A 26,755-nucleotide genomic window follows, 5' to 3' on the forward strand; every position below is an offset into this window, starting at 1 on the left:
GGCGATCGAAGAGCGAGCGAGAGGAGGAAGGCCCGAGGACGGCCGGCCTGGGCGGCGCAGGTGCGGGGTGTGCGTGGTGTGCGGGGCGCAGGTGCGCGGGGGCGCGGGGGCGCGGGGCGCAGGTGCGGGCAGCGCGTGGGGCGCAGGTGCGCGGGGGCGCGGGGAGCCGGTGCAAGGGGCGCGGGGCGCAGGGGCGGGGGGCGCGCGGGGCGCAGGGACGGGGGGCGCAGGGACGGGGGCCGCGGGGCGAAGGGGCGCGGACGCAGGGGCGCGGGGGCGCGGGGCGCAGGTGGCGGGGCGCGGGGCGCACGGCGGGCGAGCAGCTGACAGCAGCGTCACGGCGGCGGCGCCAGGGAGCGCGCGCCCCGCCTGCTTCGGGAGGAGCCCGGCGCGCACAGTCCGCGCCGCCCTGTCCTATGCGAGGCGAGCCGGGCAGAGGCTCCGGGCAGAGTTGTGCGGCTCCTCAGGTAAGGATCCCCCCTCCTTCGCTGGGGCCTCGCCGCGTCCACAACGGGGCGCCGACGGCCCGGGCATCCTCGGGGGCGAGCCCCCGCGCAAGGGATCGTCGCCATCCGGGAGGGCGAGTCAGCAGTCGGGCTGCTGGAGTTGGCCCGCGGGGGGAAGAGCTGCATTTCCGTAGCCTTGTCCGCGAGGGCGTGCGTCCCGGCCCCCTCGTCCATAACGTGTTTTTGCAAAAAGAAAACCCGTCTCTTACACGTTCCTTGGGATTCCTTCCCAAACAGGAGTTAGTGCTTTGGAAAAGCCTGCGGTTCAGGTGTTCTGTTGTGGAAGTTGATTGAACGGGTTTGCAGAGTCCGCAGAGATGGGGTCCGAGGGGAGGAAAATGCAGAGCACGTTGGGACTGCTGTTGGCTCAGCATGTTTTCCCACCGCACCGCAGCCCTTGACTAAGCTTGGCTGAGACCTGGCGATGTATTTTAATTCTCCTTTTAAAGAAAGGAGCTCTCATGAGCTCCTTTCTCATGAGCTCTTCACGTGTGCCCCCGCCCCGTGTCCCCTGGGGTAAGGGCAGGCGTAGGGGAAGTGCTGACCGAACCCCTTCTGTAGTTGTAAGAACGTGGCTTCCCAGAGATGACAAGGACTCCTTCGGAGCTCCAGCTCCCGGGCTCCCTGCAAAGCGGGGCTGGCTTCTCGCCCTGGCTTCCCGCCCTGACTCTTCCATCCACCCCCCGTCCGGCCAGAAAATTGCTGGTTTTCTCCTTTAAAACCAGTTCCCGTTCTTGGGGGTTTGGGAGACTTTTAAACTGGAGGCTCGGTGCACCCCCCAGTTCCCTCCATTGGCCACAGAAATACAGCGTCGTGGTGGGATTCAGTCCTTCCGACTGTGCAGTGACACAGCTCGTCTCCCTTGGGGATCTATTCTGCATCTCTGCCCTTATTAACTCCGGAACGACCCCCTTTCAAGCGAGAAGCTGGTCATAGCATAGGAGACCTTTCCTGCTTTGAACTAAAAACCTATAAAATATTCTTTTTAAGGAAGATTTTCTAGGTAACAGTAGAAAGCCAGAGCATTTCACATTCTCGATCAGTCCAAATGCACTTCTTTCCCAGTGGCATTTGGATTTGAAGGGGTGCAGTGGGAGGGAGAGAAAAGGGGAGGGTAAAATCAGGATAAATTTAACAAATTTGTGGGGGGATAATACTACTTCTTGGAGGGGGGGGGGTCATTGCCTGAAATCGTGAACTGTCGGCAGTTCTGTCTCTGGAAGTGCAGGAGCCCAGCGCTCCTGTGGGCTGAGACGCTGGAAGCCCCGTGGCTCATCTCACAGAGGCAGGAGGGACAGGCAGGGAAACCTTCTCATCCCCCTAAACACATGGCGGTTGGTTTGGTACACGGGGCGATCGTCCAGGTGGTGAGCCCGGGGAAGGGATCGGGGAGAGGCGATCGTCTCAGGGCACCTAGAGTCCCTGCTTCCTCCTGAGCTACTCCTGCAGACGGCAATTAAGCGTGCACGGTTATTGCAGAAACCTCCAGAATCTTTTCTTGTTCCAGCTTTACTAGTTGTTCCTCTCGAAGGAGAGACTCAGAACACACCCAGATTGAATTCCGAGTTGTGGGAGTGCCTCCGCGCTTGCGGCTGGCACTCTGGCGTCGTGAGCAATCAGGGAATGCTGTCTGCACTCGCCTACCTGCGCCTCTTACTGAAAAATCAGAACCTTGGAGAAATAACCAGCATTCTTTGTCAAAAAGAGAGCGTGTCTGTGACAGTAAACGCATGTTTGTTCTTCTAATTTTGTTGCCACAGTTGATATGTAATTAACCTACTGATTTGGACAGAGTCGTCATTTCTTGCCGCCCCCACCCCCAAGATAAATGCAGTGAATTTTTGCACTAAAAAAAATTTCTTTGTTAGAGAGGAGCATTTGGTTTTCTGGAGTGAGGAGATTGCCAGCACACGGTTCTAACTCAGAAGGGGCGCAGCGCCGACCTGCAAGTTTCAGTTCAGATAACCACTGGGTCCCGTTCTCACCTGTCAGGTGCGTTAGCTATCTGCCTGTCGATCGCTCCGTCTGGTATGGCTACTCACAAGGAGCACATGTCTCTTTGAAGACACAACTGATTTCTAGGACGCTGGTTTTGGTTATGATTTAGCTAGGAAGATACCTGCTCTTGATCAAAAGGGAAGGTGATGGTTGTCATACCGTCACGATGGGCTGATGCGGTTTTACAAGTTACATGTACACACCCGTATTCAAGTAAGGGTTAACGTGAAGTCGTTTAACGGACGTCACGTCGGGCTTTAGTTTTGTTTTATTACGAGTCTTGCAAGTTTCTCTTCCTTCACCAGGTGAGGATTCCTCTGACGCTTTGAGTAGATGTTCTCCTGGCCTCTCTTGCTCTGCTCTCGCCATTTGCAAATTCAGGAAAGAAAGATCCCTTGCAGCCCTGTCCCCTTGTCCTTAGCGCCGTGAAGTATTTTGCGATAAACCAGTACTGTCCAAAATAAGTAGAGCATGTGAACCACGTCCAAAGAATCACATTAGAAAAGTCAAAATAAACAGGTGAGGTGAATTTCAATAACATTTTCTTTAACCCAGTCTCTCAGAAGTGACATTTTAAAGATATAATTGATACAAAATACCGATGGGATATTTTACAAGTTTTTTTTTTTCATGATAGGTCTTACACTTAGGGAGCATCTCAGTTTGGATTAGCTACATTTAAGAGGTCCATAGCCCATGCAGCTAGTGGTTATTGTACTGACCAGCAGGGCTATGGAATGTTAACTTTCTAAAAAGCAGTTTAAAAGCTGAAAGGTTAGGAGCCATTAAGCCATTACATTGAACCAATTAAACACTATCAAAAATAAATATACAGATAATCTCACATTGCTGTAAGATCCGTATCCTACCCTTCCCTACCACTAGCTAATTGTGAGATCTTGAAACCTATTTTTGCTTCTTTATCAGCAAAACAGGAGAATTGGGTCAAATCATGGGTTGGATCAGACACCTTGAGTCAAAAAGCTGATTCTCTGAGAATTAACCAGTAGAGAGACTTGTGGATTCAGCCCACCTGCAGCCTGGGGATCTGCTGTAGCAGAAACAAAGGAAGCCGGCATGGGGTGGGTGTTGCCATTTTGCACAAGGACTGTCTGCTTTTGTCCAGTCCCCGATGGCAGACATGAGCAGCTGAGTCCCCATGTCCCATGGCAGATCTTTCAGTTTTCGTATTTAAATTCCTCTACTGGGCAGGTAACAGCAAACCCATTGTAAAATCAATAAGTAGCGTGTAAGTATGTATTTGCTGCGTGAATGACTGTGATTCACGGATATTTTCAAATTACCCTTCGCTGGTATGCTTGTGCATTTTCGATGTTTCTCTCCATTTTAACACCATTAAGTAAAGTTTGGTGAAGTGCAATGCTTTATAATCGACTGACCCATGAATACTGACTTCTCGAAGACCGGAAATGAGTGACCTTAATGAAAAGATGTCAGTTTCTTCACCCCGCCCCGGGATGGCCTTGGCGACTGGGGGTCAGTGAGCAATGGAGGGGGGCAGGGGCATTTCTATCATAGGGCTGGCTGTGTCCGAGCCAGGATGAGTTTAAAGAGAGCAGCATCTTGTAAGAAAGGAGTTTGTGCCGTGTTGTTCTAAAGCTAATTAACATCTGGAAAGTGATTGTTTTCTGAAGTAAGGGAATACAGAGACTGCCCAGCTCTCCTCCCTTCATTTCTGAAGCTGGTTCCAGAAGGGTCCATGGGCTCACGAGGGCTCAGACAGAGGAGGATGCTTTCCTCCCTGTGTCATCTTCACCCTCCAACCGTCTTCCTGGAGCAGGCCTGTGACTTTCAACGTGGACTGTATCTTCAGCGGATACTGGGCAAGGGGGGACATAGTCAGTATCCGGGTCTCTGTGTCTAGAACAAAGCCAGCAGCTCACCCAGCTCTATCCCAGTGAGAATCCAGCTCGACGGCATTCTCCTTTGTGTATGAACTTGGACTTGTCTTCCTAACTGTGCTACCCAGCCATCAGCCCCACCTGTCTGCACACATGCGCACGTAAGACCAGGGGGCTCTCTCACTGTGCACCCTGCTCGTGAGCTGTCCCCTGAGGCTCACAGAAAGCTGTCTGTGAAACAGTCTCTTGACACGGGGTACGACACAGCAGTTTCTCTTTCCGGCTTTCTCACTCATCGGCTATCACTTCATACCTATCCCTCCTTGACGAGATGCCATGGTAGCCACACCCGGCGGCAGCAGGTTTCTTACGACGCAGGCTGGGTATGTCGGTACCGACCCTCCTGTTCCAGCAGGTCTCCGTCGGATCTCTGCTCTTGGCAAGGAACTATTTCTGGCGACTGAGTCAGAGAACATACGCGGCCATCCGTGGTTCGCTGCCCAACATGGCTGTTGCATTTTTAAAGTAATATGAGACCATTCTGGAAGGGGCTGGGCCATCGTGTGTGTTCCTACAGAAAACCTCCTTCCTCACGGTTCTAGCGTCCTGAGCTCTGGTTCCGTTGTCGCCGATTGGGACCGGCGGGGATGCCTTCCAGGGTGTGTAAGGCTCCGCTGAAGCGCGGTTCTGCCACCTCCCCGCCGTGCACTGGCCGCCGGTCCTTTGCGCCCCCCCCCCCCCCCGGAGGCTCGGCTCCCGCGTCTGAACGTTGCGGCCACGCGCGCCGGGATGGGAGGTGCTTCCGAGATGCAACTTGTCCGGGCCTGTCCACCCCTGCGGGAGGGTCCGGACGCCCAGCTGCGCGGTTGTGGCTGCCGTCTGGTCAGCGTCGAGCGGTTCTGCGCGCTCTCCAGGTCGGCTTTGCTCCTCTCCCGCCGAGGCCGGCGCGCAGCCCCGGTCGGACATCGAACCTTGCTTCTGGAGGGGCCTCTGGCCTCGGCCTCGGCCCCTTCTAGCTCACCTGGGAGACACACTCTCCAACTAATCTTGAAAGATTGATTTTTTTTTTTCCTTTATATCTTGCTCTTTGAGCTGGGCCTGCAGGGACTCCATGTTCTGATTCTGGTTAAATCCGTGCTCCTCCTTTTGCCAACTCTTTCCTTCTGTCCCCACAGGCAGTCCCCTCTGTCCCTGAATTCATGCTGTTTTGTGTCTGTAAGCATGTCCCCTGCTTGACGTCTTTGTGGCTCTGGTGTCTTCATCTCTGTAAGGCTCCTGGGGGTCCCGGTGCTGACTGGAAGCCTGCAGAGGACTGGTGGTGCTGAGGACTGTCCAGTGTCCCCTGTCACTCTATTCCACACACACTGGCCACTGCAGACTTCCGTGGCACGTTCTGCTGACCTCCGTGGTGACTGTGGAGAGGACACAAATCAATACTGGTCAGTGGGTCGCGGCTCCCGAGTCCACACCCTGGCCTTTGCTCACCCCTTCAGCTTCTGACCCCTGATGCTCTTCGTCCTTCTCCAAGGGCGTCGGCCCCACATTCGGCATCCGTCCTCACGGCACGTGCAGATGTCACCCGGGAGACCTCTGTCTTTCCCTCCTCCCTGCCCCGCTCCCTGTGGCTTCCACGGCGTGGCCCTTCCGTGCTGCCACTCCCACCCCCTGATGATCCCAAGAGCTTTGCAGACTCAGGTTCCGAGCTGGAGTCCTCTGTTGTTTCCTCGTGGGTCTCACAAGCCGTCTTGTCCGCTCCGGGCTTCAGGCCCAATGTCAACGTGACTCCCAGCTGCACACCGTGGTCCCGGGGCCACAGCAGGTGCTGCGCACATCATCCACCTGCCCACATGCCGTGAGCCTCAACGGGCCCAAACATGCTCGCAGCTCATGATCTCACAATCTCCACTACAACCCGTCCTTTGCCCAGCACGCTCTCAGGAGGGGGTCTGGTCCCCTCTCTCTGGCTCTGCCACTTGGAAACCTTACCAGTTTCCCTGACGCTTTACTGCCCTCCACTCCCCATCTGACCTCCTTCCCAACCAACCACCATCAACTCCTGTTGGTGGCACTCTGCCTGTGTTCTGTCTTCCCCGTCGCCTTTCTGGTCTAAGCTGCCTGGGTTTGGGCCCAATTTATTGTAACAGACTTCTTGTCCGCTTTCTCCGCTGCAGCCCTTCAGTGGCTGTGCAGTGTGGTCTGAAACGCATGTGGCCATGACCGTGCCTCCTGGCCCAGCCTCCCCTCACATTGCTGCCCTCCTGTGGTCGGGGCTGAGGTCATGCACTGAGACAGCCAGGGAGACTGTCTGAGAAGGTGATACTTGAACATAGGTCTGCAGAAGGTGAGTGGGGGAAGAGTGGTCCATGGAGAGGGAACTGCCAGTGCAAAGGCCCTGGGGCAGGAGCGTACCAGCTGTTGTGTGGGGAGCAACAAGGAGACAAGTGGCTGGATGAGCCAGGGGAAGTGCAGGGGGACATGAGGATGAGCGTGGGGGCGAGCCCTTTGGCTGCTATTCTCTGAGACAGGGCGGTCAGCGGAAGGTTTTGAGTACAGAGGTGACAAGGTCTCGTACCTTCCGGGAGTTGATGAGAGTAGCTTGAGGATGAAGCCCGCTCTCTGCTTAGGAAGCGGCTGCAGGGACCCGGCTGAGGGTCATGGGACGTGTAGGGGAGCACGGGTGATCCATGGTGAGGTCCAGCCGTGTTTGGGAGACATCACCGGGACGCTCTACTGATGGCCCGGGCATGAGGTGCCAGAGATCAGGGTGGGTTCGGGCGGGCTCTGAGGGTTTAGGCCCGGACAGCTGGAAGGGAATATTGCCATCTGCCAAGACGAAGCAAGTTGCGAGGGGAGATGTTGAGGCGTTGTACGCGAATCAGTTGTGCACCTGTTACTTTGGGATGTCCCCAAGGCATCCGAGCAGAGAGGTCCAGCAGGGAGAGGGCCTGTAAGGCTGTAGTGTAGGGCAGAGGCCTGGCCATGGCATGCATCGGGCACGGCTGGCATATGGTTGGCATTTGTAGTCATGGACCCAGAGGGTGAGCTGAGCAGGGATGGCCCTGACCGCCTCTTCTACCATCACCTGGTCCGAGCCGGGACCTCCCGACTGTCTCCTGCTTCCACCCTGCCCTACTGAGTCCTCAAGGAGGTCCCTCACAGCAGGAGTCACACTGTCCCTCCTCTCCTAAATTCCCTCAGGGACCAGCATCCTTCTCATGGTAAATGCTGGCTTAGCACCGTCACCCGTCCCTGCCCATTACTTGCGGGCCTCATCGACCTTTCCCCCGTCTCCCTCCCTGCATTCTGGAATCCTCCGTGGTCCAAAAACGGGTCATGCTGGTATCTGTGCTTTCACCTTGATGCCGTCTCTGCCGGGGAGCTCTTCCCCAGGTACCCGGGCTTCACACCATTGCCTCTTGCAAATCTTTGCTCAGATGGCCACTTTGCAGGGAGCCCTTCTCTGGCCTCCGTTCCCCTCTGACGTCCATGCTACATTCTCGAAATGGGACTGATGGGTACTGCATCCGTGCATTTTTATCACGCATGTCCACACCTGTGAGACTCCTTCATCTGGAAGACCTTTAAAATGCTAGGAGAGAAGTCTGATTTTCAGGTTTTTAGTTGTGCAGATGGGAGAGCTGTTTAGGGACACATTTACCTTGCTTCTGACCAAGTCATGTAATAGTAGAAGCCTCATTTTTCCCAGTTGTATAAAAAAATAATGGACATACTGATTCACTGTATAGGTTGAGGGCACACAGCATCGTGATTTGATGTACATACATTGTGAAATGAGCACCCCAGCAGGTTCATTTTCTTATATAAATATAGTAAAAAGAAAAAAAAGGATTTTAAAGAAAAAATATTCCCCTTGCGATGGGAACTCCAGATTTACATCCTCACGAGCATTCCCGTGGATCTCAGGGCAGCGCTGGCTTGGTCAGCATTGCCGCACAAGGCAGCCCTACGACTCACGCATCTTATAACTTAGAGGACCACCTTCCTCCAATTTTCCCCCCAGTGCCTCTGGTAACCGCACGTGCAAACTCTTTTTCAATGAGTTTGGAAAGAGTTTCTGTTTGCATGTTTTCGATTTCACGTGTAAGTGGAATTGTATAGTATCCCTCTTTCTCTGTCTGACTTATCCCACTTAGAATCACGCCTTCAGTGTCCATCTGTGTTGTTGCAAATGGGTAAGAGTTCTTTGCTGTTTTAATGCTTGCATCATATTCCATTGTGTAAATTTACACGACCCCTTCATGCCCTCATTCATCATGGGCAATAAGGTTGTCTCTGTGTCTTGATTATTGTAAATAGGCTGCAACGAACATTTCCTTTTTAGAAAATTTGTTGATAGTGTATAGAGATGTTACTGATTTTTATGTAAATTTCATATCTTGCAACTCTGTGAAATTCATTGATTAGATCTAACAGTAATTTGCTAGAGTCATTAGGATTTTCTGTATATAAAATCATATTATCTTCAAATTAGAGACAATTTTGATTCTTCCTGTCCAATTCTAATGCCCTTTGTTTCTTTTCTTGCCCAATCGCTCTGGCTACAATCTCTAGTACCATACTGAGTAGGAGTGGTGTCAGTGGGCAGTCTAGTCTCGCTCCTGATCTTAGAGGAAAAGCTTTCAGCCTTTCTCCGTTGATGGTGTTAGTGTGGGCTTGCCATATATGATCTTCTTATGTTGAGATATGTTTCTTCTGCGCCTAATCTGTCGAGTGCTTTTATCATGAGTAGATGTTGAATTTCGTCCCATGCTTTTCCTGTATCTGTTGAGATGACCGTATGATTATTTTCTTTCATTCTGTTGATGTGATCTGTTGCATGGATTGATTTGCAGATGTGGAACCATCTTTGTGTCCCAGGGATAAACCCCACGTGATTAAGGTGAACGATTCTTATGACGTGCTGCCAAAATCAGTTTGCCAGTATTTTATGGAGAATTTTTGTGTCTAAACTCATCAGAGTATTGGCCTGTCATTTACTTTTCTGATAGCATCCTTTTCTGATACAGGTATTGAGTATTCCCCCCTTTTCTTTCTTTCTTTCTTTCTTTTTTCCTTCTTTTGGAAGAGTTTGAGAGGGACTGGTGTTGGTTCTCCTTTATGTTCACTGTGAAGCTGTCTGGTCTGGGCTTTTCTTTATTGGGAGATTTTTCTATAGCAGAGTCAATCCCCTTACTAGTAATTGATTTGTTCAGATTTTCTGTTCACAGGTTCCCAGGGGTAAGCCCCAGAGGTTCTGCTGCAGATCTCACGGTGTGAATCAGAGCAGGGACTCCCGCAGCGTGGCCCACAGTGCTGGGGCAGGCTGGTTGTCCCTCCTGGGTTCTCTTTTCCCCCTGAAGGAACCAGAGGCTCAGGGGAGGCCTGTCCTCGTGGACTACGCTGGCCTGGGGAAGGGGCGATGTGGTCAGTGTGTGGTGGTTCCTCTAACATGGACTGTCTTGGGCTCTGGGGTGCAGGCAGGGGGTGTTTACACCTCACCTCCGTGTTCTAGGATTCTCTCAGTGGTGTCTTTTTCTTTTTTTTTTTTTTAAGATTTTATTTATTTATTTGAGAGAGAGAGACAGAAACAGTGAGGGAGAATACAAATGGAGAAGCAGCCTCCCCGCCGAGCAGAGAGCCCGAGGCAGGGCTCGATCCCAGGACCCTGAGATCACGACCTGAGCCCAAGGCAGACGCTTCACCGACTGAGCCACCCAGGCGTCCCCATCTTGTTTTTGACAAGATATTAGTTGCTCTGGTCAGGGGGAACAAAGTCAGGAACAGCCCATGTCACCATCTCAGTGACATCTACATGACTCTCCTAGGAGTGATTTTATACATCTCTCTCTACACTGCTCTCTCCATAGGGCAGTCGTGTTCCCAAAGGAGGGACTGTGTCTCTCTCTCATGCTTATAGTTTCATCTTTATATCACAGAGATGGAGAAAGTCTGCTCGGTTTTGTATAGTACCTGCTAGATGGCCGACTGCTCAAAGCCATCTGCCATACAGAAAATGGCAATGAATTTAGAACAGTTGCTTGTTGTATGAAAGATAAACGCATGACTTGCCTTTTCATTTGGCAACACTCATATAGTCCGTGCTACAAGGTAATTAGTAAGCCATTCTGCGGCAGCAGACAGCATTTTTCTGGTTGCTTCTTATCTCCTTGTAAAGTGTGTTCAAGAATTTGGACCTTATCTTAAAGGTTTTATTTTTGTATATTACATATTATTATATATTTTTATATATATATATATGCATATATATATAAATACTTGCCTTATATGTAATATAGTATATATATTCTTATCTCTTATAAATTAAAAATACTTACTTTATATTTAAAAACACAGTTGGAGATAGGTATATAGAAAAGAATGGAACTGGACCGCTTTCTTATACCATGTACAAGAATAAACTTAGAGAGATAAAAGACCTCAATGTGAGACCTGAAACCATAAAACACCTAAAAGAAAACACAAGAGGTAATCTCTTGGACATTGGCCCTAGCACCGTATTTATGGACATGTCTTCTCAGGCAAGGGAAACAAAAGCAAAATCAAACTATTGGAACTGCACCAAAATAAAAAGCTTTTGTACAGCCAAGGGAGCCATTGATGAAACAAAAAAGCAACCGAGTGAGCGGGAGAAGATGTCTGCAAATGATATATCCAAGAAGGGGTTAATATTCAAAATATGTAAAGAACTTATATAAGTCAACACACACACACACACAAAAACCCCTCAAATAATCTGATTAAAAATGGACAAAAGACCTGAATAGACATTTTACCAAAGAAGACATGTGGAGAGCCAACAGACACACGGAAAGATTCTCAGCTCACCTGTCATCAGGGAATGTGAATGGAAACACAATGTGGAAACACGGTGAGGTACCAGCTCACGGCTGTCACGATGGCTGGAATTAAGAGGATGAGAAATAACAAGTGTGGCTGAGAATGTAGCGAAAAAGGAATCTCGTGCACTGTGGATGGGAACCCAAGCTGGGGCAGCCGCTGCGGGAACCAGTATGGAGGGTCCTCAGAAAGTTACTGTAGGATCCAGTAATCCCACTATGGGGAATTTACCCAAAGAAAATGAAAACACTAATTGAAAAAGGCACATGCATTCCTATGTTTATCACAGCGTTATTTATCATAGCCAAGATAGGAAAGCCCGGAGGTGGTCGGGGTAGGGGAGTGGATGAAACAGGCGAGGGGAAAAATTAAACCAAGTATCCAGAATGCACGATAGCCGGTAGCTCCTGCCTACGTTTGGCTCGCGCTTCTTTGCTGTAAGAACTTACTGAACGGTACAATAAATCCTGCACACTGGTTCTGTCTCTTACAATGCTGGCACGTCTCCTTTTGGAAATTTTTATTTCACTTGTCGTTGTCAACTGTGAGTGGTCAGTGTTCTGTCCACGTTTCACAACTTTGTTTTGTTTCTTTGAAGGACTCATTTATCTTCTCCGGTCCGATTTTCCTTGTTTGGCTCACAGAAATGTATTCCAACAACAGATAATCACTTAGTACGTGCTGAGGGTTCCCGATGAGTCAGATGCCTGCTGAATGAATTCAACAGGGACCCTGCCTTTGCGGTGCCAATACTGGGCAAGGAGTGGGGAGAGAACACAAACCAGCCGACACTGACAGAAGAGAGCCCGGGCCGGTGTCTTACTGAGAGAGAATCGTTAGAGCAAATACTAGAGGCACGGAAGTGTGTTCGAGACCTTCGTACTTCGACTCAACTGTAGCAAGTCTCTCCTCTGAAACTTCTCCTATGGGTTCCTTGCTACCTCATGCATTATTATTTCTTATTTATCTTTCTATAGGATTCTGTATATCCTATATTTCAGATATATTACAGATTTTATAGGATTCTGTATATCCTATATTTCTATAGGATCTGATTTTGGTTTGTCACCACACATGTTGACATATTATTTTATATACTTTGTCACAGCAGGAAAATCAGTATTTTTCTGATGACTTGGGGCTTTTTTGCCTATAACTATTAATTAGAGGAGGATTCTAAGAATTTTCTTAAAAAATTAACCTTTAATTCAATTTTGTAACTCATGGGATTAATTATAACGTGTTGTTGAACGTTTGCTAAAGAAAAAAGTAAAAGGATTTGTTCCAGAACACTGCATACCAGCAAATACACCAAGTGAGCCATACCTGTAATTTTGCATTTTGTAAAGAAACTACATTTTAAAACATAAAGGCACAGGTGAAGTTAATTAATTAATTAATTTTTTAGAAATTTTTTTTTAAAGATTTTATTTATTTATTTGACAGAGATCACAAGTAGGCAGAGAGGCAGGCAGAGAGAGAGGAGGAAGCAGGCTCCCCACTGAGCAGAGAGCCCGATGCGGGGCTGGATCCCAGGACCCCGAGACCATACCTGAGCTGAAGGCAGAGGCCTAACCCACTGAGCCACCCAGGTGCCCCAGGTGAAGTTAATTTTACGTAATGTATGCAATGTATACAAAATCGCATCATCTTACGTTATCAGTGATATCATAGCTGTGATTGGGGTATGCAGCATCTTTTTTATACTAAGGTCCAAAATCCAGTGCGAGACTTCTCCCTTGAGTCCCGCCGCAGCTCACGTGGAGAGTGGCTTCCATGTTGGACACGAGTCTCACGGGGTTTAGTGTCAAAGACCAATGCCTAATGTCACCTTCGGTACAGTAGAAGAGTGGGTTCAGGAAGTAGGTGCCAATGTAAATTGGTCTTCTTGGGAAACTCGATTTTTGTTTGGTTTTGCCAGATCAGATCAGACCCTTAATGCTTTTGCTGTGCGGTGTGGGTAAGCAAGGGGGGGGTGGCGTCTGCCTGCCCCTGCTGTCCATTGTGCTGGTGTCCTGCGTGTGGTCTTTAGGGCCCAGTGCTGTGGTTGCTAAAAATGTTCCCACTTACAATCAGACTCTTCTTGTGCTAAAATACAGGCGGCGTAAAATCCACCGCTTGCATAATTTTTTTAAATTTACTTTTACTTTTTCAGTGTTCCAAGATTCATTGTTTATGCACCACACCTCGTGCTCCATGCAATCCGTGCCCTCCTTAGTACCCACCACCAGGCTCACGACCCCCTCCCCTCCAAAACCCTCTGTGCGTCACTGAACGTGCGAGGCCTGGCACACGTTCACACTGTCCCACTACCATGTGTCTGCGGAACCCGTCCCCTCCCCACACTGAAACTCCGTCCCCGTCAGACACTAACCCTCCATCGCCTCCTCCCCCCAGGCCCGCACAGCCCCTGCTGCTTTCTGTCTCCACCAATCTGAGTCCTCTGGGGACCTCGCGTAGGTGGGATCTTATCATCCCTGTCCTTCTGTGACTGGCTCATTGCACTTGGCGTGCTGCCCTCGGGGTTCCTCCGTGCCGTAACAGGTGTCCGGACTTCCGGCCCCGTCACGGCAGAGTAGTGATGCATTGCGTGTCTGTCCCGTTCGGTTTGTAGAGTCCTCCATCCGCGGACCCTGCGTCGCTCCCCTGCTGGCTGTGGTGATTAGTGCCGCCACGAACGCGGGGTGCGAGCATCTTTTCAGTATTTTAGCTACACGTCTGTGTATTGTTATCTATCAGTTATTTGGGGGGGTGCACCCAGAAGCGGATTGCCCTGTCAATTCTATGTTTAATTTCTCCACGTTCTTCTCTGATTGCTTTTTGGTCATTTCTTTGGATTTCGGAGAGTGCGCCTCCTACGGGTGTGAAGGGTGCCTTGGTGTGGTTTTGAGCTGCGTTTTCCGGGCGACTAATGTGGAACATCTTTTCATGTGCTTCTTGGCCACAGGTATATTTTCTTCGGAGAAATATTTAGATGAGTCCTTTGTCCATATTTTGGTCGGTTTGTTTTTCGTTCGGCTGCTCCGTTGCGAGAGTCCTGTGTCTATTCCTTGTGATAGCGTCTTATCAGAGGGTAGGGCGTACTTTCCCCGTTGGGAGTACTCTTTTCTCACTTTCTTGATAATGTGTTCTTTGCTGCACTAAAGTTTCTGATTTTGCCAAAGTCCAATTTACTTATTTGTGTGATATTCCAAGGGGCCCCAAGTAGTCAAAACAATCTTGAAAAAGAACATCAAAGCTGGAGGCTTCACACCTATGGATTTTAAAACTTACTGCAAAGCCACAGTAGATAAAACAGCGTGGTGCCGGCCTAAGAAGACAGATAGCCCGGCGGAGTGGGATGTGGGTCTCGGAATAACCCTTCGCCGGCACTGCTGATTGATTTTGGACGAGGAGGATCAAGATCGTTCTTTGGGGGAAGAATTGTCTCCATAACAAGGGGTGTGGGGACGACGGGATAGCCACAGGGGCATGAAGTTGGGCCCTTCCTCACACCGTATACAAGCATTAACTCAAAATGGGTCAGTGGCCCAACTGTAAGAACGAAAGTCATAAAACTCTTAGAAGAATTCTTGGGGCTGAAGCTTCGTGACCTTGGACTTGGCAGCGCTTCGTAGCTAAGACCCCCCAGGCCCGAGTAACAAGTAGCTCTTGGCTGTCTGAGGGAGGCCTCTGTAGCCACTTGCCGATTTTGTCAGCTTTTCTTTGGCTCAACCTAGAAGCCCACCTAACGACGTGCACCTACGCGGAGGCCCGTTTCAACAGGCTGATGGCAAAGGAAGGCCCGGGGCCGCCCGGGGCCGCACACTGAGCCTTGCCGCCGGGCACCGGACGTGGTCTCGCTCCTGGTCCGCAGAGTTCCCTTGTTCCCCGGCTTCGTCCTTCGGGGTCCACTCCGCCGCGGGATTCGCTCGCGCCACCGGGCGTGGGGGGTCCGACCTGGGAGCGGATCCTCTGACCAGGGTGATGATGTTGTTTTTATCCGCAATATCCGCCTTTTCACTTCCCAGACCCGCACGGGAAGAAAAGGAGGCGAGCAAGAAGGGCCCCAAACATAGTCAGGCTCTTGGCAGTGTGTAAAGCATCACGGAATGCATGTTACCTTGTTCCATCGCGTTTCTGAGCACGGAGTCCCCGGGACAGCGTCAGACGAACACCAGTGAACCTTTCTTCTGTGCCTCAGCTGTGGGGTATGACTCGCCTCTAGTAATGACAGCCTTAAAGAGTAACGTGCCCCAATCCAAGCCGCGTCTCCGAGTCTCTCCATTTGTTTCATTCTCGTGGATACCGTGAGTCGTGCGGGGGCACCTGAGGACACCCCCCCTCCGGACATCCCCCGGGGGTGGGGGCCCCATTATCTGGGTGCAGATAGCCGTGTCTGTCCTCTGCTTCTACACCCGTCCTTACGCTGCAGGGCAGGATGTTTCCAGAACACCATGAGGCGAGGTTCTGGGAAAAGGAGTCTGCTTCTTTGGGGAAAGATAAGCCACCGACATTTAACTCTTTATGTCTGACCAATGTTTCCCACTAACAAATCAGTCATTTTTTAGGGTCCACAAAGAAGGGACATGGAGTGAATGTTTAATTAAACTGAGATTCTAAAAATAAATAAAGGTATGCTCTCCTCTCTAGAGAATTTACATGGAATTTGTTTAACAACGAAGTGTAAATGTTGTGATAAAGACGAATGTGTTTGAGGAGAAGGCATCCTGGAGAGCCAAGGCAAGGATGGACCAGAGACCACCCGTGCAGTCTTCAGGAGAGGCACGTGCCTTTGATCTCAGGCCATCAGTGGGGATTTGTGGCAAGAGAGCACCCAGACGGTCAGGTTTTTCCAAATGCTCACACTACGTGAGCTGAATTCTTCTGATCTAGGAGATTAGGTTTGAATGATTTATTTTACATATATATGTGTGTGTGTGTGTGTGTGTGTGTGTGTGTATGAAAACATTATATATATACATATATATAATTTTTTTCTTTTTTTCCCAGCAAGCTTAATTCAGGCTAGAATGCACAGTGAAGACTGTGGTTTTACCGACATGCTCCTTTTTTCTCATTCATAGGAATCTGCTGTTTCTCCCACGGGATGTTTGGATGGGCAACTTCTGTGACTCAGGAAGTCGAAGTCCATTTCCCCCCGATTCTTAGCCCTATAGGCTAGGATAGCCTCCCGTCATTCTGCACCCTGTGACAGCGCCTGTAGGGCCCGAGTCCCCCCCATACCCCGCCACACCCTGTACTTCAGGTACCAGCTGGGCGTCCTGCCCGTTAGCTCACTTCTGACACTGCGCAGCCCGAGAGGAAATGAGATCTCAGGCTGAGGGCTCAGTCCTGCAGGCAGACTGCTCTCCCTTTCCGACGCCCGTGGCAAGCCCCGTGGGTCGCCTGGGCTTCCGCCTGGCTAGAAATCAGAGTTTCCACGACCTCCTCTTTGGGTTTGATTAATTTGCTAGAGTGGCTCCCAGGGCTCAGGGAAGCACGTGGCTCACTAGGTCAGTGGTTTGTTAGGTAAGGCGGGGGCTCGGGGAGAGCAGATGGAAGAGGAGAGGCTCGGGCCAGGGCTGGGGGAGGGGGTGGAGCTTCCGTGCCCACTCCAGGTGCCCCTCTCCCGGCTCTCCCTGCAGTCCCTGTGTGCCTGGGAGCTCTCCAAATCCTATCCTTTTGGGGTTTTACGGTGTCTCCATTACATGGTGATGATCAGCTAAATAACTGGCCATCGGCAGAGTCAACCTCCAGGCCTTCTCTCCTCTCCAGAGGTGGGAGGAAGGGAAGCTGCAAATTCAGAGGCTCTCTTTACGGCTGGTTCCCCTGGCAACCAGCCCCCCAATCTTCAGGCACTTTTCAAAGGTCGCCTCATTAACATAAACCCAGTGTGGCGGAAGGGGGCTCCTCATCAGTGACAAGATACCCATTTCCCCTTTACGGCCCTAGAGACCAGATCTTTTGCGAAAAGACACTCCCATTGCTGTCCTCACTCAGGAGATGCCAAGGGTTTTGGAAGCTGTGCGCCAGGAACCATGATGAAGACCAAATATATACGAAAAATGTCTTTTCATCCTCCGAATGGTCAAATGTGTATTTCTTATAAATCACAATACTGTACCGCTAACCTCAGTTTCAGTATTTAAAATGTCTCATTTTGAATTCTTTAGTATAAGACACACACTTTATGATACTCCGGGATGGCTTGCTTCCTCCGTTTTCCTCATTTATCTGTGTATAAGCTTTTCAGACGTGTAAGGGGCTGAGAGAGTGTCAAAACCAGACAAGTTCCAGAAAAGGAGAGTACAGACGTATCCAGACAGTCGTCCTACTCAGGGCACGGGCTCTGGGGGACAGATCTGTGCACCCGGAGATCCCCTCTAGCTGCCCCTCCCAGCCAACGTGGTGATTCTTTCGTAAATCAGGGGACAATCAGGGATTAGCAGACATTCGTGAAAACAACAGCCGTGAACAACGGACAGACAGAACCCGAGATCGCTCGGATATGTGATGAGGACAGCAGCCAAAATGTCAGTTAGTGTTCTCATTGACAGTCAGCGTGGTGTCGCCTTTCTTGAGATAAGAAAGAAAAGTGCTTCTGTGAGGAAGGAAGATCAGAGTGCCAGAAAGGTGCTTGAAAATATAAGGGGAAAGATTCTATAGAAATCAGGAATAGGTACACTCAATCCATCACCTAGGAAGAGTTCCAGAAAGAGAGAGGAGGCGTGACGGCCGGGATGATGCACTTTTTTAAAAAGAGAAGAAAATTCGGCCAGGCTGGGAGGTGATCAGGTTTTGAAGCGTTCCCCAGCCCTCAAAAAACAATTAAAAAGCAGTTCTCCGTCCATCCTGGCGAGATGTTGTAACTCCCAGAGTGTAGAGAATATTCTCACTTTCCAAAGAGAAGGGAAGACCCCAGCTTCCCTCCGGAGAGAAGAATCTCCGCTGACTTGGCTTTCGCATGGGTGTCCCTGGATGATAAGGTTAAAAATCAGAGAATCCTTAAAATCTGGGGAAAACACAATTTGAGCTTAGTTTGGCTGCGGGACTGCATCTGTCAGGTGATAAAGGCGTGCACTCAGAAATGTCAGTGGCATCAGAATTTATCAGTAATGTTTTTACCAAAACAAAAATGGATCCAAGGAAGGTGATAATAGACTGAAATCCAAAACTTGGCAACTAAGAGTCACCAAGGTAAAAAAATAAAAAAAGGAAGGAGGAAAAACCCAGCTGAACCTAAGAGCCCCACCCCCCACCCCTGTGATGCTGACACAGAAAATTACTCATCAGTCAGGAAAATCTGATTGACAGTGATCTTTTCCTCAGTGGGTTCAATCCTACTCTCTACTTTTGCCTTGAAGAATCTGTTCAAACCCCCCCCTTTTTTAAAAAGATTTTACTTATTTATTTGTTAGAGAAAGAGAGGACACAAGCAGAGGGAGAAGCAGACTCCCCACTGAGCAAGGAGCCTGATGCAGGACTCGTTCGCAAGACCCTGAGCCTAAGGCAGATGCTTAAGCGACTGAGCGACCCAGGCGTCCCTACAAAACCCTTTTAATGCTGTTTATTGATAGGGTTTAGAAACAACCTGCAGGCAAAAGACTTAATATAAATTTTGGAATAAATTGTCAGCATTGTACCTAGAAAATTGAAATACTGTACTTTAAATAATGTACTTTAAAAATAGAGAACTAACAAAGCCTAGGCAGCTGAGGAAGGCATTGTGCTAATCCCACAGAGGACACGGTCCAGTCAGTAAGTCAAGACACTAAGGTCTATGATTCAAGCAGCGAGTGTGTTATTTAAAATTATAATGGTGAACACCAGGAAGTGACAGCTGAGTGTCCGTTCTTCTCAACAGCGGCTATTTCTGGAAAGAGAGACAGGCGGCCGAAGGAAGGAAGGGGCCTGGGTGTGGATGAAAGCGCGTCTTACAATCTCCTTTATCTTTTAAATCAACTCATCGTTCATTTGTTTGTTTGAAAGTTTTTAAGCTGAAACATCACAGGGGGTTGGGGTTGGTCTGGGGTGGGGGTTTTGTGTCTCCAGGAGACCCATCCAGATACCCTTTCCCCTACAGTACCCCAGACTGATCATCCCTTCCCCTTCCCTTAAGCCCCGAATCTCCAAGAGAAATCCACGCTTGTCTTTCTGGCCCCCTCTTTCGTCCTGTGGCCCCGAAATGCACTGCAGGGTGGCTCTGGCTCCCTCCATGGCCCCTGACACACCAATCACGTGAAACGCTGTCCCAGTCTTCCTCCACCTGCTACCGCCCCACGCTCTGTCAGTAAGGTTATTTTCTTTGAACTTGGATCTGAGATCCCAACCTATGAGGTGTCCCCGTTTTTTATGATATCTAAAAAATTCTGAGATTTCATTCACATGATAGTTTTGAAAGAGGACGTTCACTCAGAACAATCTGGCTGACCCCCTGTGAACCCTGAACATGTCATTTGTCACCCTGGGGTCTCGGGACCTCTTCCTCTGTATCTGTGAATCCGTTTCAGAATCAAGAGACGAGCACGCACCGCGGCTTACTGCCCCTCAGTGGGTTTGGAATCAGGAGGTATGTGTTCTCCAACCCCTTCCTTCCTCCCGTCCCTTCCCCTCCTCGCCCTTCTTTCTACATTCAACGTTGTTTCTCTATTCTGGGCCCTTTGAATTTTCGTGTGAATTTTGGAATCAGTTTGTCAATTTCTGTAAAGTAGCCGTTTGGGATTTTTGTAGGAATTGTATCGAATCCATAGGTGATTTGAGGAGTATTGCCATTTTAACAAAATTAAGTCCTCTGACATTTAAACATGGGTGCCTTTCCACTTATTTAGGTTTTTAGATTCTTTCAACAATATTTTTAAATTTTCAGAGTGTAATGTTTATGCTTCCTCATTAATTTTATTCCTGAGTATCTTATGCTTTTTGATGATACTATAAATGGAATTGTTTCTTAATTTCATCTCAGATTATTCATTGCAAACGTGGAGATATACGGTTGATTTCCATATGTACACTCAATACCCTTTTAGGGGTAGTTTATTGGTTCTTTTTTCTTTGTGAAAGATTTCTTAAAATTTTCTATGGACAAGGTTATGCCGTCTGCCATAAATGGTTTCGTTTTGTCCTTTCTGATCTGGATGCCTTTTATTTCGTGTTCTTGACTTTTCTTCTAGTCAAAACCCCTGGAAAATGGTAAATAGAAGCTCTAAGACTGAGAACTCTTGTCTTTTCCTGGTCTTTGGGAGAAAACAGTCTTTCATCATGAAGTATTTTCTTAGTTGCCCTATGGCATAATGTGCCCTTTTTCTGGTTGGGGAAATTCCCTTTTATTCTTGATCCTTTTTTTTTTTTTTTAAAATCATGACTGAGTGCTGAATTTTGTCGACTTCATTCTTTTTTGTATCTACTGAGATTTATCAATTTTTTGGTCTTTTATTGATAATGGTGTGTTATAGCAATATTTGAATGTTAAACCAACTTTGCATTCCTGGTATAAATCTCACTTTGTTATAATGTACAATCTTTTTTATATATTGATGGATTCAGTTTGCTAGTATTTTGTTGAAGATTTTTGTGTATATTCATAAGAAATACTGGTTTGTAGCTTTATTGTGATATCTTGGCTTCAAAAACAGTGATGAGTGTTCTTTCCTAGTCTACTTTCTGGCAGAGTTTGTAAAGTGTTGGTATTTATCCTTTGAATGTTTGTTGGAATTCAGCAGTGAAGCCGTCTGGACCTGCCTTTCCTTATGGATATTTTTTTGATTACTACTCTGCTACAGGCCTTTTCAGATTTTCCATTTCTGCTTGATTGAGCTTTGATAGTTTGGGTCTGTCTCATCTGAGCCACTACTGTTACCATGTTACCATGAGGCAGGTCACAGGAGCCCCTTATAACACTTCATATTTCTGCAAGGTCTGTAGTAATGTCTCCTCTTTCACTTCTGATTTTAGCAGTTGGAGTCTTTTCACTTCTTTGGTCAGTCTGGCAAAAAGTTTGTTAGTTTTGTTGATATTTTGAAAGAACCAGCTTTGAGTTTCTTGATTTCTCTCTATTGTTTTTCTATTCCTTGTTGTACTAACTCTCACTTTAATCTTTCCTACATTTTTCTTACTTTGGGTTTAGGTGGGTGATTAGGTTACTGATTTGCAATCTTCGTTCTTATTTAACAGAGATATTCATAGCTACAATTTCCTTCTAAACACTGCTTCAGCTACATCCCCTCCATGACTTTTTTTTTTTTTTTTTTTGCCTTCTTCGCACTTTGTGCCTTCTCTCCAGTTTGTACCCCTGACCCTACTGCTCCTTTGTGATCCCTTTTGCTGCCCAGTCCTCGCTAAATGTAGCCAGAGAGCTTGGGTTCCCAACCACACCAGTGCCGCGTCTTGTCTTGTCTCACTAGCGCCCCCTAGCATCTCTGAAAAGAAGGTGCTATTATTACGCCTATCTTCTGTTGCAGGCAACTCTAGCGCAGGAAGTGTAAGTAGATAACTCACCAAGTTCTCTTACATCAGATTTGGCATTTGGTCTTCTCTCTTTCTACGTGCCTTCTCCCTGGCCAATTTTACTTTTTATAGTGCTATTTCTGTGTAGATGAGACCTACGCATTCATTGCTAGGCTAGACTTCTCTGCTGACCTTTCAGACTAAAGCCCAGTCACCAACAGATACTATCTCGACCTGTCCGTCCTACAAACCTGAAGCAATCACAGCTGCTTCCTCATCATCTTCTTCAAACCTGCCTTTCTTCTTGACTAACATGCCACCGCTTACCTGCCTGCCCAGCTCTGTCCAGATGGCAGCACTGGCTTAGTACCCTGGCACGAACATCAGCTCTACTCCCACCCTTGGACATCGGCAAGAGGCACTGTCTCCTGGATAATCCGCATCTTCACCCAGCCCTTGGTGGCATCTCTCCTGAGGGCGCCACCGGGCTCTCCTCCTGCCTTGACTTATGATTTGACCACTGTCAGGTTCCTGCTTCTATACCACCACCTTAGGGCAGCCATGTCTGGAATCCCGGGTTGGATGAGTTGCCCTCAGACCTCTCTTTTGCAGCACCACTGTGATATAATTTATTAACTATCTATGAAGTCATCTTCTCATTTCTGCCTGCTTCACTCAATCCTAAAATCCATGGGAACAGAGCCCCTGCCTTAGGTCTGCCCTCTGCACACGGGTTTTCTGACCCCTCGCCCAGAGCCTGGTCTTTCCAGAAAGCTCAGTAGATAGTTCTCGGGCAAGTGCACAGCTGTAGCTCTGGATTCTTCCTATTTGTGTTTCGTGTTGGCTTTCTCCATTTTGGTTGCCAGTGGAATAATGGAGACACCTTAGCAAGGCCAGCCACATACTCAGCACACACAGGATGAGCATGAGCTCAAGGCCAAGGACTCCTATAGAGATCTTGGGATACGGAGCTTAAGACACATTCCCTTCCAGGTAGATGCTCCCAGTAGATGGGAAGCGTGACCAGCAGCGCCGTGGTTTCCTGGAGGAAATGGGTTCCATGCTTCACATTTCCACAGTCTCGTCCACCTGGGGGGAAAAATGGATCTTGCTTAATTCTCTACTTCTTTGTCTGTTATATGTCGTTCCTTCCCGAAGAAGAGACAGGATGAAAGATAGTTGGTCAACCATATGTGAGGACAGCACACTTCCTCTTGGGTGGGAGGCAATGTTTGTAATGAAGAAAAACCCCATTCTGCTCCATTTTAGCAACCACTTGTGGCTGTTTCTTCTGTTACCTCAATAACACGTGACTCCTGGTAATTCTTAAAAAGAAAGTACCTATAATCATTTTAATTTTGATTAAAATTGGATTTGAGTGAGTGGGCCCTCCAAGTGTGTAGTTACCTGTCAACGCTTGCTGCTCAGTGATCCAGTCCACAGCACGGCCTTGGTGGTGACTAAGCCACTGCTGCCAGCTCCTGGTATAGGTGGACTGGGGACCCCCCGTGGGGGGCAGTGACACTTGGTTTGTGTGCCAGGCCCACCTGTCTCCAGCCGTGTGAAGTCCGGGAAGTTACACTCCCTGATGCCTTCTGTGTTTCTAGTGTTCTCAATGCACAACGGGGACAGTGACACTGGGGCTGTAAGTGGTGAGGATTTCATGGGTTAATATAAACATTGAATAAATATTAACAGCATTCTCCTCCCCACCCCTATACTTACAAAAAAATCATATAGTACGACCTGAATGTTCTTTGGGTGAAACAATAAGGGTCCTCTGTGGTTGTGTGTGTGTGTGTGTGGTTGTGTGGTTGTGTGTGTGTGTGGTTGTATGTGTGTGGTTATGTGTGTGTGTGTGGTTGTGTGTGTGTGTGTGTGTGTGGTTGTGTGTGTGTGTTGGAGGGTACTTCATGCCCATCTCCCCTTTCCCTTCCCTTGATGCCACCTCCCTTGGACTGACTTGGCACCTTCTCCCTAGACACAGGGATGCTTAGGGTCGTGGTCTAAGAAGGAGAAACAGACTGACTCTAGTTAGCTACTGAATAGAGCAACGGTCCTATTGAAAATTGGAGATTGACTGTAATTACTAGAATTCTAGACTTTTTAAATGAAATTCAAATTATCTTATGTCGGGAGCATGAAAGCAAAACATATCCCTCCTGTTCTTTTTAAGCTACCAAACAAGGGTAATGTGCTCCTTCTCAAGATTTTCTTCTTTTCTTTTTTTTTCTTTCTTCTTTTCTTTTTCTTTTTTTTAAACGAATTGTCTCCCACGTCTGGTTCCTCGGCTAGGTGTTTCCTGGTGACAGTCGGAGGTCCCAAGCAACATGCCGGAACAGAGCAATGACTACCGCGTGGCCGTGTTCGGGGCCGGGGGTGTTGGGAAGAGCTCGCTGGTGCTGAGGTTCGTGAAGGGCACGTTCCGGGAGAGCTACATCCCTACGGTGGAGGACACGTACCGACAGGTGATCAGCTGCGACAAGAGCATCTGCACGCTGCAGATCACCGACACCACGGGCAGCCACCAGTTCCCGGCCATGCAGCGGCTGTCCATCTCCAAGGGCCACGCCTTCATCCTGGTCTACTCCATCACCAGCCGGCAGTCGCTGGAGGAGCTCAAGCCCATCTATGAGCAGATCTGTGAGATCAAAGGGGACGTGGAGAGCATCCCCATCATGCTGGTGGGGAACAAGTGCGACGAGAGCCCCAGCCGCGAGGTGGAGAGCGGCGAGGCCGAGGCCCTGGCCCGGAAGTGGAAGTGCGCCTTCATGGAGACCTCGGCCAAGCTCAACCACAACGTGAAGGAGCTCTTCCAGGAGCTGCTCAACTTGGAGAAGCGCAGGACCGTGAGCCTCCAGATCGATGGGAAAAAGAGCAAGCAGCAGAAAAGGAAAGAGAAGCTCAAGGGCAAATGCGTGGTCATGTGAAGGCCCGTCCGTGGGAGGAGCCACGGCGTGTCCCCCATCCCCACTCCCATCCCCTTCCCCACCCCACGTGACACCCGCCGTCGTCAGGGTAGCATGTCCGATGCCCACGTGTTCAACATCGCCTTTGGACCAAGCCGCGCGCCCTGTCCTCCCCGAGAGGGCCCTTCATGCCACCACCGATAAGCAACCCCTCTCCAGAATCAGGGATTCTGCCCAGCCCTTTGGATGGATGCCCTGCCTTGCCCGGCCTCGTCGGGGATGGAGAGGCGCCGGCTGTCTCCAAAGGCGGCTTCACCAGGAAGGGATGGTCTGGGTTGGCAGGAGCGGGTCCCATCTGCATGTGTGAGACAGTGTGGGACCCCCAGCCACGGCCCACCCTGACCAGGCCATTCCCCCCTGCTCGCTCAAAGCTGGACACCCTTGGGGCCAGGAGGGGCGGGAGGGGACGAGCCCAGGCCAAATTCATTCCATTTCAGGTCCTTTAGCTGAATTACAAATAACATGTCCCAGTGGCCCCCGGAGGGTGCTCGCTGACGGGTCCCTGACGCGTGAGGCTCGCTGCTCGAGGGGGAGGCACTCCCATCACCAGACCTCGTTAGCGGGTGTCCCTGTCACTTTGGGGAGGATTTATTTCACATACAGTGGTGGCATCCTGCTAGGTCAGACACGCTGCAGGGTGGGAGCGAGGGTATCTGGACCTGACTAGCGCAGTGTCCTGGCACTCGGTGAGTTCCCCGCGAGGGTTTTAGAGATGTGCTTTTTCTTCCCTTTGACCCAGGAGGGGTCTGCTTCTTCCAGCCCCTCAGGTTTTAAATAAATGCAATTGAAGTAGCCATTATTTTTAGACTGCCGTTTGCCCTCCAAGATGGTCTCCTCCTTCTCAGTAACTCCATCCGTGCGCCGTTGGAACAGCCAGCAAGGCCGTCCGAAGACCAGAAGCACATCTGTTCTCTAAGTCACACGGACACCTATACGCCGTACTCCGCCCCTCGATGAAATGCTTCAAATCAGAACTCGGTCACTGTGTTTTTGATGATCCGTCTGTAACAGAAGCATATTCCCGGAAAGCGTGTTCAAGGAATGGGTTCTCTTGCATGCTCCGTGACACCAGTGTCTCCTCATTGCTGTTCGACATGCTCTCCACTCTGGAAACAGTGGTCTCTTCCTCTTAATGACCTTGTGAGCATCCTTCATCCTCCAGACCAAGTCAGGGCGTCTGCTGGTTCCTGCGTGCTGGCGAGGAGATGGGATGGAGGCTGGAGGCAGGCTCAGCCCGCTCAGCTTAACTGCTCTGTCCAGTCTGGTTTGGCTCTGCTTCCAGAAAGTTCCTACTGACATAGCCCGTGAGCCCTCCTGTTTGTTCTAGTCGGTGTAGCTCACACTGGCCCCGATTCCAGAATCTTCCCTTCAGCAGGGCTTCCCGCCTGGCAGGTGGAGGAGGCTGGAGGGGGCGCTGGGCTGGGACGGGGAGCCCCCAGCCGTCAGATGGCCACGCCAGCCTCCGCAGACTGGTTAAGTTGGGGATGTTTGCTTTCAGCCCCTTTGGCTCTGCTCTTGTCCGGACAGCTCCGTGCCCTGGGTGCGCCCTCTGTCCGCCTTTCCGGTTCCGCGTCCTTTGCCTTCGCTGTTCTTCTGTGCTCTGCCGGCAAGTCCCCAGGGGTCCGGGCCATGTGTGGGAGATGCCACTGAGAACCGGCCACCCCGCTGTCTTCCCACATGTTGGTCTCCTAGTGGCACCCTGAGCAGGGAGGGTGTGGACGCGGCCTGCACGCCAGTGGGGTCGGGGAGCCCAGAAGGATGCCTCAGCCAGACCAGAGGTCCCGGAAGGTCCTAAGGGAGGCCCCCTCCCCATGGTGGCTGCCCCACAGGCTTCACGGCAACACCTGGCTGGTGAACTTTCTAGAACATTTATTTTTCGACCTAGTACTACTTTTTTTTTTTTTTTTTTTTTTTTTTTTACTTATTTCTATTCTTGGAGAGATGTGATCAATTTGTCATTTGGATGTGGGTTAAGTGGAAGAGGAAACAGGACATCACGGCCACCATCGGAGGCTGGGGTCTAGCAGGGGCTGCGTGCGCGTCCCCGAGGCTCCTGGCGTGAGGCCTCCCTGCCGGGTGCCCTGTCCTCCCTGGTAGAAATCACCGTTCCCGTTCTGCCTCTCGCGTCCCTGTCTGC

The 26,755-nt window shown here is 49.7% G+C and overlaps 1 protein-coding gene across 2 annotated transcripts; it reads left to right on the top strand.

Annotated features, from left to right (window-relative positions):
* On the top strand, window positions 1-26,523 carry DIRAS2 (DIRAS family GTPase 2). 2 transcript variants are annotated; one of them, XM_080819993.1, is made up of 2 exons: window positions 1-60; window positions 23,945-26,523. In XM_080819993.1, the coding sequence occupies exon 2, from the start codon at window positions 23,980-23,982 to the stop codon at window positions 24,577-24,579; it is 600 nt and encodes a 199-aa protein (XP_080676119.1). In that variant the 5' UTR covers window positions 1-60; window positions 23,945-23,979; the 3' UTR covers window positions 24,580-26,523. The 2 variants fall into 2 exon arrangements, with proteins under 2 accessions (XP_080676119.1, XP_080676118.1); XM_080819992.1 differs by lacking the exon at window positions 1-60 and adding an exon at window positions 405-467.
* Window positions 26,524-26,755: the final 232 nt, after the last annotated feature.

Source organism: Martes martes (genome assembly GCF_963455335.1).
Source record: "Martes martes genome assembly, chromosome: 12".
In the NCBI taxonomy this organism is placed as follows: domain Eukaryota; kingdom Metazoa; phylum Chordata; class Mammalia; order Carnivora; family Mustelidae; genus Martes; species Martes martes.

Excerpts from the sequence above, each read along its gene's own strand:
- DIRAS2 (XM_080819993.1), top strand. The coding sequence starts at position 23,980 with ATGCCGGAACAGAGCAATGACTACCGCGTGGCCGTGTTCGGGGCCGGG.